This window comes from Aegilops tauschii, chromosome 6 (assembly GCF_002575655.3).
Source record: "Aegilops tauschii subsp. strangulata cultivar AL8/78 chromosome 6, Aet v6.0, whole genome shotgun sequence".
NCBI lineage: Eukaryota > Viridiplantae > Streptophyta > Magnoliopsida > Poales > Poaceae > Aegilops > Aegilops tauschii.
In genome coordinates this window covers 124364943-124384477 of record NC_053040.3, presented here as the reverse complement: position 1 = coordinate 124384477, position 19535 = coordinate 124364943, and the positions used below count along the sequence as shown (strand labels likewise).

The 19535-nt window shown below is 53.0% G+C and overlaps 1 protein-coding gene and 1 long non-coding RNA gene across 3 annotated transcripts; both read right to left on the bottom strand.

Moving 5' to 3' along the window:
* Positions 1-101: 101 nt before the first annotated feature.
* LOC109736416 (uncharacterized) lies at positions 102-14596 on the bottom strand. The gene is made up of 12 exons (XM_045229779.2): positions 14252-14596; positions 14054-14167; positions 13712-13867; positions 13453-13560; positions 12506-12583; positions 12308-12400; positions 1523-1609; positions 1322-1423; positions 1107-1226; positions 789-910; positions 580-661; positions 102-479 (listed from the first exon to the last, which is right to left on the bottom strand). The coding sequence occupies exons 1-12, from the start codon at positions 14414-14416 to the stop codon at positions 408-410; spliced, it is 1299 nt and encodes a 432-aa protein (XP_045085714.1). The 5' UTR covers positions 14417-14596; the 3' UTR covers positions 102-407.
* Positions 14597-15785: 1189 nt separating this feature from the next.
* On the bottom strand, positions 15786-18696 carry LOC141025563 (uncharacterized). Of its 2 annotated transcripts, XR_012187378.1 has the most exons (6): positions 17988-18696; positions 17793-17854; positions 17383-17500; positions 16891-17126; positions 16674-16713; positions 15786-16086 (listed from the first exon to the last, which is right to left on the bottom strand). It is a non-coding gene; the product is annotated as an uncharacterized lncRNA (long non-coding RNA). The 2 variants fall into 2 exon arrangements; XR_012187379.1 differs by lacking the exon at positions 15786-16086 and having other exon boundaries at positions 16233-16713.
* Positions 18697-19535: the final 839 nt, after the last annotated feature.

Below are 19535 nucleotides of genomic sequence, written 5' to 3'. Positions count from 1 at the left end.
TGAAAATTCGTCAAAACAAATGTGATGGTAAATAGTGCACCCAATCAAGAAGGGTTGTGTACCCAACCAAAGAGGTGCAGAGACAGGAAGCGAAGAGAATATGAAGCACGCCAGAGTGAATATCATCATCTAAACTCTGTCTCGCAGTTATGCTGTACAGACGGTTTACAAATCTCGTGACCGAATCTTTGAAGCATTTCAGTGAGAGAAGAGCATATACAAAGACAAAACTCCGTGTTTGGACAAGCAGTTGAGCCTCAAAGTTCGAACCCGGCGTGCTCTTTTCAAATTAGTTGTGCCGCATTCTCTGGCCTTGTGAGATCAACAAAAATACTAACATAAGTCTATTTGAAACATAGTAATAGTTCAGAGTTATCTATTTGAAACATCAGCAGCTGTTTCTGTTTCTAAAAACGATACGTGTGCGTCGATCCAAACAGCGTCCCAGTGGCTATCCTTTCTTCTTTCCGTTCAAGAACCTTCAGAGGAAGAAACAAATTGATGATTATCAGCAAAGACTAGCCAAGCCAAACAGTGCCTATAAATGATTGTCACAGACACAGGGAACAGTTTACATACCTTGTATAGCCTTTCTGCCTGCCTCTCAGGCTGCGTCCTCCCAAGGTCAATAACATCAGGTGTTTCGGCACCGGCTGGAGTACTGTTACACAGCAAGAAACGGAAAGTAAATACCAAGTGTCATGCACTATTTAATTGATGAAAAAAAAACTGGCAACTGCCAATTAAAATAACTTGACAGCAAAAAGAACAGAAGTGTAGAAAAATACCTTGAGATGGTGTCAACAGATCGAATGCCTTCTTCTATTTCCTCGTCCTCCATTGGTTCCTGCTCCACCTCCTCCTCTTCCTCCAATTCTCCCCAGTGCTTACTGCGATCGAGAGGTTCTTCCTAGATAATTGAAGTAAGTAAATGTTAGTTCTGCTCACGACAAACCATAATACAACTAACTTAATTTACATGGTAATTAGGTTCGTCCTGCTGCAGAAACCCAGAAACATTTCCATATAGTGGATACCTATGCTGTTGGCAAGTAACTAGGGAATGATTAGATGGCCCAACAAACATATTTTAATAGATAAGATACCTCGCCAATAGGAGGATTTCCCCACTCCCCTGGTGCATCATCAAAACTGTCTCCTGGAGATACTGGGGCATTTAAACCCAGGATCTTCAGACAAGGATAAGAGGGTGGAGGACCATACAGCTGAAAATAAATAAACAAATTGGCGTCAATTGGCTAATGATGAAGGCATTGTTAGTAATATAAACCAGGAAAACAATAATAGGTTGAATACATACCTGCATGCTTTTAAGCCATGGGGGCGGGGCACCATCAGGCATACCAAGAGCTTCTTTAAGCTTCCTGGACAGCATACCTGGTTTCATTTCCCTAAGCTTCACCTGTTAAATGTGCACATGCTAGAGCTTGGTATCAAAACCATATATGGACACATGGATGTTATCTGCCTTGTTGCTGTGTAAATTTTGAAGAGTGCGTACCTCAAACTCTTTCCCTTCATAATACAGATCACCATGACTAGTCAAATTGGGTTTTGTTTGATATTTGAAGAATGCGCCATGCAAATCCTGTGGGAACAAAACAATGCCAACACATTAGTCTTGGTACAACTGATACCAGGGAGAATATTGAACCCCCAAAAAGGACAGATCTACGTATTAAAGTTACATCAAATATATTTTTGCAGAAAAAGAAGTTACATCAAATAAACACCAACACTAGCATTATTACTTGTGTAAGTTGCCTAAACATTAGATTGGCACTTAGAGAGTTACTCTGATGGATCTATGAGGACTTAGATTTTCGTAAAAAGAGGGGCTAATACACAAACACAGCAACGAATGCACGTCCATATATACAAGAAAACTAGATAAGGCACTAAAAAGTAGCAATAGTCTTCATGGTTTTATGGAAGAAAAAGGAGGGAACACAACTGTCGGGTGGTAGGTGCGACATATGCCAACGGGTGGTTTATCATTGTGGGAGCCAGTAAAACATCGCCGGTGCCTGGAAACGAGATGAGGCGAAGACATGCACGCCGGCGGATCTTACCCAGGTTCGGGGCTCTCCGTGGAGATAACACCTCTAGTCCTGCTCTGCGGGGTCTCCACATGATCACTAGATCAATACAAGTAGCTACAATTGCTCCTTGAGCTGTTTGGCTGGAGGAAGAAGAAGGGCAAGGCTAGCTCTCCTTTTCTCTCTATGTGGTGTGTGGAATTCTATGAGATCAGCCCTTTGCATGGGTGTCCTGGGGGGTTTATATAGGCCTACCCCCTAGGGGTACAATGGTAATCCGGCTGGGCGCGGGTCCCAGCCGTCAGTGTCTATGCTCGCCGGCTTCTCCGCCGGTCATTGGGGCCCGCCGACTGGTGGGTCCCGCCGGCTGCCGGCCCCACTGCTTGGGGGCTTTGTCGGCGGCTGGTTACTGTTGCCTCGCCTCTGATGACGAGGGCTTTGTCGAGGTAAGCGTGGCTACAGTGTCCCCGCCTTGCGAGCTCTCACTGTAGCCTTACCTCGTCTTGTCTCCTTAATGGGGCGCATGCTTCGAGGGAGGGAGGTAGCCGGCTATTGGGAGCCGGCCACATCTCTGGCCGACTAGAGGAGGCCAGGCCGTCTTCAGATGTCTCTCTGGCAAAGGGGCCCGCCGCCCGCGGGCCGTACTGGCACCTGTCGTGGGTGACATCGAGGCCAACATGGCTACAGTGCCGCGCCGGACGGGGGATGGCTAGCCCGTACGGCGCCCTGTGGCCATGCCTGTTCCGGTATTCGGGGGTAGTGGGCTGTACTGCGGCCACGCCCCATCCTATCGCCGTTACGTGGGTACAGTCTTAGTAGGTGCAGTCTTGGCCGGCTTTCTTCATGGCCGGCTTCTGGGAGTCGGTCCTCTTGGGGCCGGCTCCCTGGAGTCGGCTATCTCGTATCTTTTTTGAGGGAGGTTTCTGAGGCTGGGTCGCCTTCTGGGAGTCGGCCCTGGGGATAGCCGGCCGGGGGAAGGCGGCCCTATGCTTTGTATGCTTGAAGGCCTGAACGGCCTGATAATTTTTCGAGGAGCCAGGAGGAGTCGGTTGGGCTACCCGTGGCCATTTACTCCGACAGTAGTCCCCGAAGCTGGTTGGGCTTCGAGGCTGAGAGGAGGTCGAGAAGCTCGGTCAGCTTCATATCTTGACGAGCCAGCAGCTGGGAGCCGGCTTCGGTTGGGCGCGCCGTCTTGGCGAAATTTTTAAAGTCAGAAAGCGGGAGTCTGTTGGCGCGTGCGCCGGGCTGCGGGCCAGCCGCTCGCCGCCTGCGAACCACGTGGCGTCCCTTGGCTGAAAAGAGCCTGCCAACCCACGCGCGCGACAAGACGTCGCCGCAGGCCGAGGGCCCACCACTCCTACGCCTAGGCCCAGGCGCGGATTCTTTGTGGCCCAAAGCCGTCCGCACGTCTTCCGGCGGCGGTTTCCGCACGCCGTTAGGGCGCAATAATCACGGGACGTGGGGGAGTGGGCGCAGTTGATCCCACGTTCCTCCCCACGCCTCGCCTCCTCGGCTTCGCCGCACGAGGCTATAAGTAGGGGGAGGAGGGGGAAGCGGCAGACGCTCGCACGCTCCTCTCCTCTCCGCCATCTTCTTCCTCCTGCTTTCCCTTGCAGCAGCGCCTTGCCGCGGCGCCGTCCCACCATTCTTCACTCCGCCCCGCAGCTCTGCCGCCGCAGGGCCGTGCTTTCTCCGCCGCCGCACTCTTCCTTGCTAGCTTCTCGCCACCATGCAGTACGGCGGGGACTGGGACGGCTCCAACGTCCACATGGACCACATCGAGTTCCTCCGCAAGACGCGGCGGTTGCCCGGCGCGGACCGGGTGCGGGTCCGCCTCACGCCCGCGAAGAAGATCACGCCGGAGCCGGAGGAAGGCGAGCGGGTAGTCTTCCGCTCGCATTTCCTGCGCGGCATCGGCTTGCCGGCGAGCGCTTTCTTCCGCTCCTTCCTCGACTTCTATCAACTCCAGCCGCACCACCTCACCCCGAACACGGTGGTGCTGCTGTCCGCCTTCGTCACCTTGTGCGAAGGCTTCCTTGGCGTTCTCCCCACCCTCGAGCTCTGGGGGGAGTTCTTCCAATCTAAACTGGGCACCCGCATGCAGGGCGTGCCGGCCCAGAGCGGCGCCTTCATCGCGATGCGGAGGCCGGCGGCCGACAACCCCTTCCCCGTCATCACGTTAATCCAGTCGGTGAAGCGCTGGCAGAAGTCATATTTCTACGTGAAGAACGTCGCCCCACAAAGCGACTACGTCAACTTGCCGGCTTACGTAGCCGGCCCGCCGGCTGGGAGGCGGCCCCACTGGTCCTATCGGGCCGCGACGCTGACGCAGGCTGGAGCCGCGGCCGTCGCCCGACTGCGGGTGATGATCCAGTCGGAGGGCCTGACTGGGTCCGACTTGCTGGCCGCCTTCGTCGCGCGCCGGGTGCTTCCGCTTCAGAGCCGCCCTCACCTAATCTGTCAGATGAGCGGCCAGCTCGATCCGAGTCGGATGTGCACGAAGGACATGCCGCACGACGAGGTGGCCCACATGGTGAATTACCTTGCGAACTGCAAACTCTCCGCAGAGTGGCGGTTTGGCAAGGAGCCATATTCCCGTGCGCATCCTCCGCCCACGGTATGTTTTCTTTTTCCTTTTCTTTTCTTAGTTTTGTTGCCGAATTCCTTCTGGCCGTCTCTAACCAATCGGCACGCCTTGGCAGAGCCCTCTCCTTCGACCTGCAGCCGGGTCGGTGGCGGAGCGCCGATTCCTCCCCGACCGGGCGGAGCATGACCTGGAGGACCACGACTTGGGGGCGGCCGCCATGGAGGACAACACCGAGACGGGTGGTGGCGAAGCCGGCGGCGAAGCAGGCGGCTCCGGGCTTGGAGCCAGTTTCGACGACTGGCCGGATGACGACGAGGCGGAAGTCGTCCCACGCCGCCAGCCGACGTCTGGCCACGGCGGGCAGAAGCGTCGTGCCGCGTCGGGCTTGTTCGGGAGCCGGCCGAAGAAGCCCAAGGGTGGGGCGGCGGCGACCAGGCGGGATGAGGCGGCCGCGAAGGCGGCCCGCTTCCGCAAGGTGGTGAAGCAGCCGCAGATGGTGTCGGCGTAAGTGTATATTCCTTTGTACATTTTTTCTTCCTTTCTTGGTGATTTTTGAAGCCTTGCCCCTTTTCTCAAAAAATCAGGGCTCCGCTTTCGCTCGAGCGGGTTACTGCCGCCTCCGTCATTGGATCGCCGGGAGGATCCGGGAGCACCCGCCACGCGGACCCCCGCGCCGAGCTTCAGGCGGCGACGGAGCGAAATGCGCGGGAGGCGCGGGAGGCGGAGGAGTTGAGGGCGGCTGCCGCCAAGGCGACACAGAAGAATGAGGCGTCGAAGGCGCGCGCCGACGCAGCGGCCAAGGCCCAAGCGGAGGCTGCGACTGTGGCAACAACGGAAGGGGCCTTGCTCGTCACCCCTCTGCATGTCGCGGCGCCCGAGGTCCCGGAGCCCCGCCAGAGGAAGCCGGCGGCGACCAGCCGGGATTGGAGAGGGAGGACGACGTCGTCGTCCCGGAGAGGGAGGCGGCACCGGCCCCGCCGACTGGGGCGGCTCAAGGCGGCCGGCCAAACGTGCCGCCTGCGCAATCGGCCGGGGGCGAGCCGGCCGCGAGGACGGACCTGGTGGTCCAGTCGCCATCGCTCCAGCACACGGGAAAGGCCGCATCGGACCCGCAGAAGGCCGCGGGCTCCAGCTCGTCGGCCCTGGACGTGGAGGCGGCCAGCGCCAGCTCGGGGTGGACGCCGGGTGGAGGGACGGCTGTGGTGAACGTGGCATCGCAGGACGTCCGGAACCGGCTTCAGTCCCAGGCTGCGGCGCTGAGGAAATACAATGACGAGTTCCTTGCGACGCGGGCGGCCATTCGGGTTAATCTTCCTATTTTTGCTTTTTGATCTTGGTTTCTTCCGTGGGGGCGCGTCAGCGCACCCACTGGGTGTAGTCCCCGAGTTCCGAGTCGGCTGCTGAGCAGGCGGCTTGGAACTTCTTAGCGGGCTTTGTTTTGCTATCTTGTTCTCATTCGCTCCTCTGCCTGTCTTGCAGGACTACCACAACCTCCGCGCGGCTGCCTTCAACTCCCAGGCTCGGGAGCTGACCCAGAAGAATGCTGATCTATCTGAGAGCCGGGGTAAGTGCTTCGTGCCAGGGCGTCTGCTTGGTCGTTGTCGACCCGTGGCACGTGAAGGAACTCGCACCCTTCGAAGTACCCACTGATCTGCTGGACGAGGAATCGATAGCTCGCCATGTTTGCATCCTTGGCGTCCCAGTCGCCAGATGACTGTTGGACCACCAAGTCCGAGTCGCCATAACACAGGATCCGGCGTATGCCGAGCTCTTTGGCTAGCCGGAGCCCGTGTATGAGCGCCTCGTATTCAGCCACGTTGTTGGAGGCGGCAAAGTGGATTTGCAGCGTGTATCTGAGCTTGTCGCCTTTGGGAGAGGTGAGGACGATGTCGGCTCCCAAGCCGGTGCGCATCTTGGACCCATCGAAGTGCATCCGCCAATGAGTAGAGTCGGGAGCCGGCGGTAGGTACTGGGTCTCGGCCCAGTCGATGAGGAAGTCGGCCAATGCTTGGGACTTGATGGTGGTGCGGGGCTGGTAGAAGATTGTGTAAGGCGCCAGCGCAATGGCCCATTTAGCCACCCGGCCGGATGCATCCCGGCTGCCTATGATCTCGGCAAGCGGGGCGGTGCATACGACCGTGATGGGATGCTCTTGAAAGTAGGGCTTCAGCTTCTTGGCGGCGAAGTACACTCCATAGCACATCTTCTGGTAGTGTGGGTAGTTTTGCTTTGAGCTGGACAGTACTTCGCTTAGATAATATACCGGCCTCTGGACTAGCTGGGCTCGGCCTTCTTCTGGGCGCTGGACCACGATGACTGTACTGACCACTCAGCTAGTTGCGGCAATGTAGATGAGCATGGGCTCCTTCTCAGTCGGCGCCGCCAGGACAGGTGGAGTGGTCAGCATCTTCTTCAACTCATGAAAGGCTTGGTCTGCTTGGTCATTCCACTCGAAATGAGTGGATTTCTTCATGAGTCGCTACAGGGGGAGAGCCTTCTCTCCTAGCCGGCTGATAAAGCGGTTTAGGGAGGCCAGGCACCCAGTGAACTTCTGCACGTCTCGCAACTTGGTGGGAATCTCCATTCTCTCAATGGCCTTGATCTTCACAGGGTTGCACTCAATGCCGCGTTCGGAGACCAGAAAGCCAAGAAGCTGGCCGGCCGGTACTCCGAACACGCATTTCTCGGGGTTGAGCTTGATCTGGAAACGGCGCAAGTTGGCAAATGTTTCTTTGAGGTCTTCCAGCAGGGTGCCGTGCTTATCTGTCTTCACCACAATATCGTCTACGTAGACGTGGGCATTTCTGCCGAGTTGCTTGAGGAGGCATTTCTGCATGCAACGCTGAAAAGTGGCACCGGCATTCCTCAAGCCGAATGTCATAGTCAGGTAACAGAAAGCTCCGAATGGTGTGATGAAGGCGGTCTTCAGGCGGTCTGCTGGGTCCAACTTAATCTGGTGGTATCCTGAGTAGGCATCCAAGAAACTCAACAGCTCGCATCCGGCTGTGGAGTCTATCACTTGATCAATCCGTGGCAGAGCAAACGGATCTTTGGGGCAGGCCTTGTTGAGCCTTGTGTAGTCTATACACATACGCCATTTGTTGTTTTTCTTCAATACCAAGACTGGGTTGGCAAGCCACTCTGCAAAAAACACTTCCATAATAAAGCCGGCGGCAAGGAGCCGGGCTATCTCTTCTCCTACGATTCTTCTCTTCTCTTCTGACAGTCGGCGGAGAGGCTGCTTGACCGGCTTCGCGTCGGCTCGGACATGTAGCTTGTGCTCGGCGAAATCCTTCGGAACACCCGGCATGTCCTTTGGGGACCATGCAAAGATATCTCGATTCTCACGGAGGAAGTCGACGAGCTCGCCTTCCTATTTACTGTCCAGGTTTGCACCAATGACTGCGAACCTCTCCGGGTTCTCCGGGTCCAGAGGTATCTTCTTCGTCTCCTTGGCCGGCTGGAAGGAGCCCTGCGCATCATATTCCTTGGGGTTGGGGGACAAGGCCGGCTGCTTGCCGGCCATGGCCACAACTCGCTCCAGCATCTTCTTCTCTTCCGCCACTACGAGGGACTCGGCCAGCCGGCTGCTGGCTGCAGCGCGCTCGATGGACTTCTTGTAGTCGCCGGCTACAGTGATGATCCCCTTCGAGCTCGGCATCTTCATCTTCAGGTAGGCGTAGTGGGGCACAGCCATGAACTTGGCCAGAGCAGGTCGGCCAAGCAAGGCGTGGTAAGGGCTTTCCAGATCCACTACCTCGAACCAGATTGCTTCTCGGCGAAACTGATCCTTGTCTCCGAAGAGGACATCCATCTTGATCTTGCCGATCGGGGAACAGGACAGGCCGGGTACGATGCCATGGAAAACGGTCCGGCTTGGCATGAGCTGCTTCGCCTTAAGGTTCAACTTCTCCATGGTGTCGTGGTACAGTATGTTGATACTGCTTCCGCCATCGATCAGAACGCGGGAGAATCGGGCAGCCCGCCTCTCTATTGCGAGGGTGACATCCAACACCAATGCGTAGGAGCCAGGGGACGGCATCACCTCTGGGTGATCGACCCGGCTCCAGTTGATAGGCCTTTCAGACCAATGCATGAACTCGGAGTTGCTGGAGGCGACTGCGTTGACCTCTTGGTGCTGTCGGCGCCGGCTGCGCTTGTCTTCAACCTGGCTTGTGAAGACGACGTAGGCGGCGTGCTCATCAGGGAACTCATCTTAAATGGCTCCGACTGCTGGTCGGGCAGCCGGCTGGTGGGGGGCCGGAGGCGGTGGGCCGGGAGGCGGAGGCGGCACCAGCCCCTCGCCCTTGGAGATCCGGGTGAGCCAGTGGCACTTTCGGGTCGTGTGGTTGGACGGCTTCGCGCCGCTGTGGAACTTGCAGGGGGCATCGAGAGTCTGCTCGTAGGAGAAGGCCGGCTGCCAAGCCGGCCTGCCGCACTTCTTCTTGGGAGCGGGCCGCTCTTCGGGCTGCTCGTCTTCGACTGTGGCCACCTGCCGACTGGTGGAAGGCGACATGGGGGCCTTGTGCTTGTGGTCGTTCTGGTAGGGGCGCCGATTGGAGTGGCCAGCCGGCGTCTTAGGAGCCGGAGCGAGCACCTTCCCAGAGGCGTCCACTCGGAGCTCGGTCTTCATCGAGGAGTCGGCTGTGGCATACTTGTCTGCAATGACCAGCAGCTCGTCGAGGGTTGCCGGCTCATCGCAGAGGAGTCGGTGCTTGAGGAGGGTGCCCTCCCGGCACCCGGCGGTGAAGTATTTGATGGCCTGCACCTCGTGCACCTCCTCGCAGGAGTTGCGGAGCTCGGCCCACCGCGTGAGGTAGTCGCGGGTCGATTCGCTGGGCCCTTGGACGCATAAGGAGAGCTGGCGGGGCTTGGGAGGCCGCTTGTACGTGTTGGTGAAGTTGCGGATGAAAACTTCCGTGAAGTCCAGCCAGCTGTTGACGCTGTAGGGCTTGAGGCTGTTGAGCCAGGTGCGTGCCGTGCCTTGCAGCATGAGAGGGACGTACTTCACGGCTACGCGCCTATTGTCGTTCGCAATGCTGACGGCGGTAGAGTAGTCGATGAGCCAATCTTCCGGCTTCACAGAGCCGTTGTACTTGGGCGTGTCTCTGGGGAGCGAGAACCCTTTGGGGAAGGGTTCGTCGCGGATGCGGGGGCCAAAGCATGGCGGGCCGACATCATCTTCTTCTTCTAGCGCCAGGGATCGAGCTAGGCGGTCGATCCGGTGGCGGGCGTCGTTCTCGCCGACTCCTTCGCGGTGGCCTAGTCGGCCACCGAGAGTCGGATGCGTGACAGGCGGCGGGGTGGGACGTCTCTCCCCGCGAGGCGAGGGAGGAGGCGGATTGCCTTGGCGCTCCACTGCTCGAGGGCGGCCTTCCGCGTCGCGCTCGATGGTGATTCGAGTCCGGCTGCGGCTAGCAGCCGGCTCCTTGTCTTTCCTTGCGCGGGCGCCGCTCGCAGTCGGTGACCGGGAGGTCGCGGCGTGCTCTCGGCGTGGGGGAGGACTCTCGGCGCGGGCGCCGGCTTCATGCCGCTCTGCGGCCGCGTCGATCAGCTGCTGGATGCGCCTTGTCATGTAGGGGAGCTCATCAGCCCCCAGCCCATTCAGCTCTTCTGCGGCCGCCTGAGCGGCTCGCAGATTCTCGAGCGGTGTGGCGTAGACGGGGCGGTCTGCCCCCAGCATGCTGGCGATGGCCGCACCGCGCTTCTTGACGAGGCCGGCTCGGCTCGGCCCGCCATGAGGCGGCGTACCAAAAGCGGCGCTGTCGACTTCGCGCTGGTGGGCCTCGGTGAGGCGTCTCATGGAGGCTATCTTCTGGCCCTCCGCGATGAGGGCGAGGCGGCGTGCCTCCAGGGTCTCGGCGTCGGCATCGGCCGGGATGGGGACGGACAAGTCATGCATCGCCGTTTGTACGGCGTGAGCGTTCTCGCCCGAGTCGGCGACGTGGCTGATGACCAGCACCTCAGTGACAGCGCTGCTGCCGCTGTCGGCTCGAGGGAGAGGGTCGTCGAAGACTACCACGTCGGAGGGGTAGGCGTCGAGCGATGCCGTGTCGGAGTCGACAAGCATCGGGTCGGTGGAGCCGACCGACTCCAAGTCCACAGCAAGCTCGCTGGAGACGTGAAGCGGGTCGAGGAGGCTGACGAGGCGGCTCTCGGGGTAGTCCGTGCCCGCGTCGAATGCGGGCTCGTCGGAGATGCGAGTCTCGCCAAGAAGATCGGCGAGGCAGCTTGCCGCGCAGGCGTCGTCAACGCTTTGCAGTGCGTCGGGGCAAGCGCCATCGGGCGCAGCAGGCTGGCTGCGCTCGCGGGGGAGGAACAGGGTTCCCGTACAGAACAGGTCTCCGGACGACGGTGCACCTGGCCCACGGTGGCCGCCAAATGTCGGGTGGTAGGTGCGACATATGCCAACGGGTGGCTTATCATTGTGGGAGCCAGTAAAACATCGCCGGTGCCTGAAAACGGGATGAGGCGAAGACATGCACGCCGGCGGATCTTACCCAGGTTCGGGGCTCTTCGTGGAGATAACACCCCTAGTCCTGGTCTGCGGGGTCTCCGCATGATCACTAGATCAATACAAGTAGCTACAAGTGCTCCTTGAGCTGTTTGGCTGGAGGAAGAAGAAGGGCAAGGCTAGCTCTCCTTTTCTCTCTATGTGGTGTGTGGAATTCTATGAGATCAACCCTTTGCATGGGTGTCCTGGGGGGTTTATATAGGCCTACCCCCCTAGGGGTACAATGGTAATCCGGCTGGGCGCGGGTCCCAGCCGTCAGTGTCTATGCTCGCCGGCTTCTCCGCCGGTCATTGGGGCCCGCCGACTGGTGGGTCCCGCCGGCAGGCCGGCCCCACTGTTTGGGGGCTTTGTCGGCGGCTGGTTACTGTTGCCTCGCCTCTGATGACGAGGGCTTTGTCGAGGTAAGCGTGGCTACAGTGTCCCCGCCTTGCGAGCTCTCACTGTAGCCTTACCTCGTCTTGTCTCCTTAATGGGGCGCATGCTTCGAAGGAGGGAGGTAGCCGGCTATTGGGAGCCGGCCACATCTCTGGCCGACTAGAGGAGGCCAGGCCGTCTTCAGATGTCTGTCTGGCAAAGGGGCCCGCCGCCCACGGACCGTACTGGCACCTGTCGTGGGTGACATCGAGGCCAACATGGCTACAGTGCCGCGCCGGACGGGGGATGGCTGGCCCGTACGGCACCCTGTGGCCATGCCTGTTCCGGGATTCGGGGGTAGTGGGCTGTACTGCGGCCACGCCCCATCCTATCGCCGTTACGTGGGTACAGCCTTAGTACATGCAGTCTTGGCCGGCTTTCTTCATGGCCGGCTTATGGGAGTCGGCTTTTTTCATGGCCGGCTTCTGGGAGTCGGTCCTCTTGGGGCCGGCTCCCTGGAGTCGGCTATCTCGTATCTTTTTTGAAGGAGGTTTCTAAGGCTGGGTCGCCTTCTGGGAGTCGGCCCTGGGGGATAGCCGGCCGGGGGAAGGCGGCCCTATGCTTTGTATGCTTGAAGGTCTGAACGGTCTGATAATTTTTCGAGGAGCCAGGGGGAGTCGGTTGGGCTACCCGTGGCCATTTACTCCGACAAAAACCCACAAATTGCTTCATAATTTGCACAGCTTTGGCAACATAACTAAACTACTATGATATACAGGTGGAGATGTTGACCTGATAATCTATATCCATCTTGCCCATTTTGGGCTGAGTACAGCCGCGCTGTTTCTGTTTCGACCTCTTGCTGTTCTCCTTCTTAATGTATGCCTGCATAAACATTTAGAAATCAATTAGTATTTTTGTGTGCAGGCAAGTTCTATCGGCTTGCTCAGGTCGTTTTGGAAACAGAGGGAACAAAATCCACAAATTTACCTGTCTCATTTTTTCAATTCCAGTTGCAGCAATGAAGACAGGAAGCTGGAAAGGTCGTTTTGCAATACCCCGCTTCGCCTGAAACAACAACATAATGTGTGAATCTAAAATCTGAACAGAGTAATAGGTGAATATGGCAATGTCAGATGTTATCTTGAGTTCATAATTTTGTAGTCTTCAAGAAAAAGATAACAGTTCAAGAAGTATGATCACAGGATATCAAATATGAAAAGCCATGGACTCTAGAATCTAGATGGACCTTATCTGTTCAGCAGAAGAAGCATCAAATGAATGCACATAAGATTCAACTATCCTATATATACTACAGAAGCAATACAACACCATTTCCAGCCTCCTCGTTTGTTACAGCAGTCCCTGCAAGAATTACACATCTGTATAAGAAAGGTGAAACATTTTAGACATTTGGGCATGTTTGGTTTGTTGCCCAAATAGCTAGACCAAACTTTTGGTAATGCATAATCAAGACATCTCCCAAATGTCAGTAATGTTAAGCTAATTGAATTTCAAACAATGACCGACGGGATTAACATTTTAGAAGATATTAATGTTTGAAGCCTGTTACTCGTCAAAGAAATAAAGTATTAAATAAAGCCAACTATCTCTAGCCACGTCAGCAAAAGGGCACCAGCAGCAGGCATGCCAATGGTTGAGTTTTGCCACTATGCACCAACAAAAGCTTTGGTACAGCCAAATTTTGCAGGGCACGCTAAATTTTGGAATCAGGCCAAGTGACCAAATCTTGGGAGGCACTACAAGTGTTTGGTAGAACAAAACTGCGCAACCAAGCCTACCACAATGCCCCCAAAACCCGCGCTCTAGCTGACTTGGAAGAATGCAACCATGTTCTGCATACCAACTAATATAGGATTCAAAACTCACAAACATGCTTATCATACTAAAAAAAGGATGGTTCAAAACTCACAAACCTGCAAGAACTTTCGTTTCTGGGACCAGTGTCTTGGAACAGGCACAGTATTCCTGTAGGATTTGAGATATACAAGCAACTCGGGATCAACGGCAGTAGCATCCCAGACCTAGCAAGGGAAACAAACAATAACACACATGTGAGATAAAAAGCGCCTTCATGTAATCACCATGGATATGTTCACATAGACGGCGCAATATCATAACAGTTCAACAATTTTAGGCATTGCATCGTGGAGAGTGATTGAAGAGAGAAATCACCTCAACAACATCAGGCTTGTTGCATATCTGCTTCAACTCTGCAATCTTCATCCTCTGCAGCTGCTTCTTTTTTGGGGCATCCTGCTCATCATAATCAACATCGGACCCCTTCTTCTTTGCGGCATCATTAGATGCTTCCTTCTCGTTCCCCTCGCCCTGCCAGCAACAAACAACCCGTGAGTTTCAGTCCCAATTCCAGTTAAGCCAGAGAACCGATTTGATGTTAGCAGACACCATCAAACCCTCGCGGCTCAAACAACCAACTGAAACCCTACCATAACCCCCACAATTGGTTTCCAGAAAAGGACATGGTAGGAAGGGATGAGCGGAGGAGCCGGATACCTTGGCGGTGGCGGTGACCGTGAAGCTGAATTTCTCGAAGATGGTCGTGAAGACGCCGAGGAGGAGGTCGTCGACGTCGAGGTCGGCCTTCTCCGGCACGTACTCCACCTCCACCTGCAAGCGCGTGTCAGAAATCAACCCTGGCGCTAGGCGCGTTGGACAGTCAAAGTCGACAGCGGGGCGGCGGCGGGAACTCACCTGGGGGTGGGGGTCGGGACCGGCGCTCTCCCTGGTGCCCTCGCCGACTGCCGCATTGGCGCCCGCGGCCCTGTTCTTCTTGACCCTGCGAAGACGGCGGGGGCGGCGCTCCGTGTCCCGCGGCTTCGAGTTGGCAGCATCCACCACGGCGGCGGCGGTAGCCATGATCGTCGGAGCAAGGAGGCGGCGAGAGAGGCGGGCCTTGTTGCAGTTGTGGTCGGGTTGAGGATCTCGCGTGGGTTCGTTTGTTGGGCCCAAGTGAACTGCTTGGTCGGTAAGTCCTCCGACTTGGGCTCGGCCACGTCTATACTACACCTGTTCGGTTTGTTTTCGAATTTTCTACTTTTCTACGTACTTTATAGTAATAAACTGACTAAGTTGTACAGTACATCATGCAATTTGGGGAACGTTTTGGTTGAATACGTTGCCATAGTTTGTCACACAATTTTTCCCCACACTACTAACCTTTGGCTTGTTCTATTAAAAAAAGTTAGCCAAAACACATGTTATTCACCTATGCAAAAGCTAAAGAGGTATGACGGTTACTGTGTTTGTACTTTGCTTATTGATAAAGCATGCGCTGTGGATTATGCGGGAAAAGTTGTGCTAGAATTTTTATTGCTACAACCAGTTGAAGAATGTGTGGTCCTCGGTCTGGGAAATTCAACGAAAACAATTGCTATTGGTTCCTAACATTTATGGTGGGAGAGGAGAAAGTTAGTGCATGATGAAAAGGTCAAGAAGCCTAAGCTCTAGGCAATGGAAGTCAGAACTTTGGTTCCTAACTATAGTATGGCGAGTGATGCAAAGGAGATAATCAAGCGGCATGGTTGGGAAAGACCAAGGAGCAACTACGTGAAGCTAAACGTGGATGGAGCTTTTGACCCAGACTTACTCAAGGACCCTTATGGCGGTATCAGCAGAGGCTCGAATGGCAGATTCGTTATGGCAGGAAACGGAGGAATTGATTGGTGCGGAGATGCGGTTATGGCCGAGGCACTGGCCTTACGGTTTGGTTTCAATTTTGGCAACTATAGTCGGGTGTAACCGCATAGAGGTGAACTCTGACAGCATTGAGTTGATAGAGACAATGAAGAATGGAGGTCACTTTTTCGGTCTATCGGCGGCGGTTTTTGATGATATATATCACCTTGCGTGTGGTTTTTCGCATATTTTTTTTGAGCATGCTCCTAGAGAGATTAATTGTGCTGCCCATGATTTAGCCAAACTAGTTAGAAGTAAGATGTGTGCGGGGTGGATGGAAGATCCACCCGTAGAGATTGTTGATATTCTTATAAAAAATAACTAGTAAGCGTGTGCAACGCACGAATAATCGTACGAAGAAATTTCTCCCTTCATAATTGGCAGATAAACCCTTTTATTAGAAAAAAAATCACAATTGTATGTGTATGTCACACATCAAAGGCAATCAACCGGATGAGTTTGAATAGTAATCGTGCACGTGCCTTAGCGGGAAAAGATTTCTCGTTCGTTCTAGTTATGAAGCAATTTTTTCAAGAGTTAACAGAGAAGAAAACCTGTAATACACATTTTTTTTAATATTTGTATCTCTTTTCGATAGTGTTGTTAAGAAAATGAAGATTGATCAAACAATTTGTACAATGGGAGGCATCACGAAATTTTAGAACCGCAGAAATTAAAAATAGACATTAGACATTCAAGCGCCTTGGCATTTAAGTTGTGCCAACATAAACATCAGGAGAAAATAGGGAGAACAGAATGCCGCCCCATACAGTGAGGAAAATTCCCTGCTTGCTAGAGAAACCAATCTTTCAAACCACTTAATAATCGAGTAATGAAGTTTATATTTTAGTCTGCAAGGTCAAAGAGTTTGATAAGCACCATAAAAATTTCAATGGCATTGCAGTAACATTACTAGATTATATTATATTGGTCTTGCAAACTTCGAACAGATTTAGAAACCACTTTACTAACTCAAATGAAAGGGAAAAATGCATAATGGGGATGAAATTCTCAAGCAGAATTGCACATAAAAAATACACCACATTGTTTCTATGCATCAAACCTGACACTCACAAGTCACAAAATACCACTGCAGTCATAATTCTAAAATGTAATAATACTGTGCTGAGAATATATTTTTATGGTAAAATCTAACTATCGCGTTCCAGTTGTATCAGTACAATTATATAGCTGGTGAAGCAAATACAATATCCTAAATTTGAAGCTGCAAAATAGAATATTATGATTGCCATGAGATCTGATAATGAAAGGTCAATTATCATAATTTCTTCATATGTACTAAGTGGTACTCAAGGTATGGTGTCACTGTGATAGCTCTCATAAAATAATTTCAGTAAATAGTTGCAAGCTAAAGAAGTTTAGACCATCTTAAATAATTAAGTTAAACATTTACATGCAAAAGGGTTTCAACCCTTACCACTTAATCTTGTTTTACCGGCAGAGTTGGAACTCCACTCCTAAGTAAATAGAAACAACCGAGTTAAACATTCCAAAAATATATCACATCTTATCAATCTTGTGGATCTGAAGTTTTGAAACCAACTTTTGGACACTGAAACTTGCGTACTGTAAAATCTACAGAAGAAAGTTGAAACAAAGCAAGAATAAATGATTGAAGAAAGAGAGGCATATACCGGAATCAAAGTAGATGGCATGTATTCAACCTTGTGAACCAGTACACCCGGCCCAGTGCCTTTTGGTAGTCCCTGACCACAGATATTCTCTCCTAGCTTTATAGGCTATCTTCCCTTCGTTTCCGAAAGTTGCTGTAAGGAGAAGTCGTGGCTGCCCTGCTCCTGCTAGGACCGTCGCCGCTCCATGCTCTTCTTCGTAACAAGATGATACGAAAGATATATCAACGGCGTCAACACTGCTAAAGACATGAAGGTCTTAAGCTACTACTTTCAGATCTACTGGAGCAAGGAAATTTTGAATAAGATACTTTATTCAGCAGCGGATTTGAGGGGGCAGAAAAGGTCAATGAACAAAAGCTACAACAGGTGTTTCCCTCCTTTTAAGGGTTACCAGATAACAAAGCAAGCATGCCTATTTTTTCTAATGAAACTGGTCTGTATGTATCTCTTAAGAAACTGCAGTAGCAGGTATAGATATGAAACATTGCATACCTCAACAAAAGATGATGTTTCATGGAAGCCACCGATGAATCCCAAAACTATAAAGCTTTCAGCCTTCGGTAGAAGTTTTTCATCTTCACAATAATATTGACATCTTGCACAACTCCTTCTGAAGCACAAATAAGAAAATATTATGTGCCAAGCACCATAGCTAAGTCTTTATACAAGATTTTGTTTTTTTACAATTCTATGCGGATTCTGCTACCAACAAGCCTATAAACATGTTGATGACTATTGCATCTCTCGATTCATGTCTAGATTAACAGTTGGAACTGGACTAATCCAAAAAAAATCCCCAAAGAATAATGAAAGTTAAAAGAGAACATGACAAAGGGAAGATTAACAGCTAAGGTAATGGATTAACATTTATTTGGAAGCAATGCAATATGGAGAACCATCACCTCAAAATCATATACCGGGATTCAGAAGTAAGCAAGAAAACGATCACCTCAAATTCAGATACCTGGTTTCAGAAGTAAGCAAGTATTAACAAAGGCCAACAGCATAACAACATGGATTTTGTTTGTTTATACATAAAAAGAGGCAGCAAACATCTGTTTGCTCCATGAAACGTGAGCGGGAATGGGGATTAGGACCTGATTCATACGTACTGTAGGCGAGCATGCATAGCCGCTGCTGGATGCCCTCCTCGACAAATACTGAGCCTTGCATCACGACGTTAGGAGGTGCACCGCCGCCATGGGAGGGCTCTTGTGTGCCGCCGATCTCTCGCCTCCGGTTGGCCCGACAGCCACTGCCGCCGGCCGGCGAGCCACGCCCGTTCGCCGCGCCTCTCTCCCTCTCCTCCTCCCGTTCCTCTCTTCTCTTTCCCCATCTCTCGCTCTTCTCCCACTGCGCCCCTCATGTGCCCCCACGACCATGCTTGCCACCGTCGGCTCCCCTTGCAGTCGCGCCATACGTGTTGCACCACGGCACCAACAGCCTCTGCGTGCCACGCTCGTGGCCGAGCTCCGCCTCCGGCGCCGCCCGGCCTCCTTTCTCCCGCCGCCAGCCGCACCACCACTCCTACGCCCCCTACTGCCTCCTTCCGACCAGGACCGCCACCTGCACCTGCAGCCGCTCCCGCTTTGTGCTGCACATGCGCTGCTGTCCGCCAATGCGCCGCTGCTCCCCGCGCCATCGCCTAACCGGCCGACCCCACAACCACCACCGGAGGAGTAGTGGAGTCAGCGACGCCACCGTCGAAGACATCTCGATGGCGAAGACGAAAACAGGTGAGGAGGGGGTGGAGGATCACGCCATTGGAAGGTGCAAGCGAGAGGGGATTCGATTGGGATCTGTTTCACTTTTTTCGGCCGTGATTGTTAAACACACTTTTGATGCGGATTAGAAAAAGAAGTGGGTTTGATCATGGGGCTCTCGTTGCTCCAGATTGTTGTGTGCAGGTTATGTGAGGTGTGCTTAGCGATGAATATGTTTGCTTGTTTAATAGTAGTATAGAAGTATAAAAGTATAGATATAGATATGATGATCACCTTGCAATAAAAAGTACTTTGATGTTAAAAAAAAGTTAGCAAAAACAATAAAAAAATCTTATTGGTAAATTGCAACGTAGTCCAACTATCTAGTATTGCCTCCATCCCAAATTACTTGTATTAGATTTGTCTAGGTATGGATATATCTAATACCAAAATATGTTTAGATACATTTGTACTAGACAAATCTAAGACAAGCAATTTGGGATAGAGGGAGTAGTATTTATAATGTTTATGTTGAAAATATGAGCAATTTACCATATGATTTTATTAACAGAAATACAAGATAAAACATGACTATTATTGCAGAGAAACAAGTCACGCAATCTGACAGTGAGAAGGTAAACAACATATGCAAATATGAACTATAACCAAACATATCTAGAGTAGACAGTAAAGCAAGTTGCATATATGAAGTAGAACCTAACATATCTAGGGCAGACACTAGAACAAGGAACCGTGGCAGGACCTCTAACAGAAAGAGGAAGAACACGTACGGGACAACAGCAGCAGCAGAAGCACTGGACTTGGGGTCGACATCCTTGCTAGCCATGCCGTCGAAGAGGTTGTCGACGTCGGGGAAGAAGTCGTCGTTGGGGAAGTGATCGTCGGTGTCCGGAGCGTCCGTGATGAACCGGTTAGTAGTCA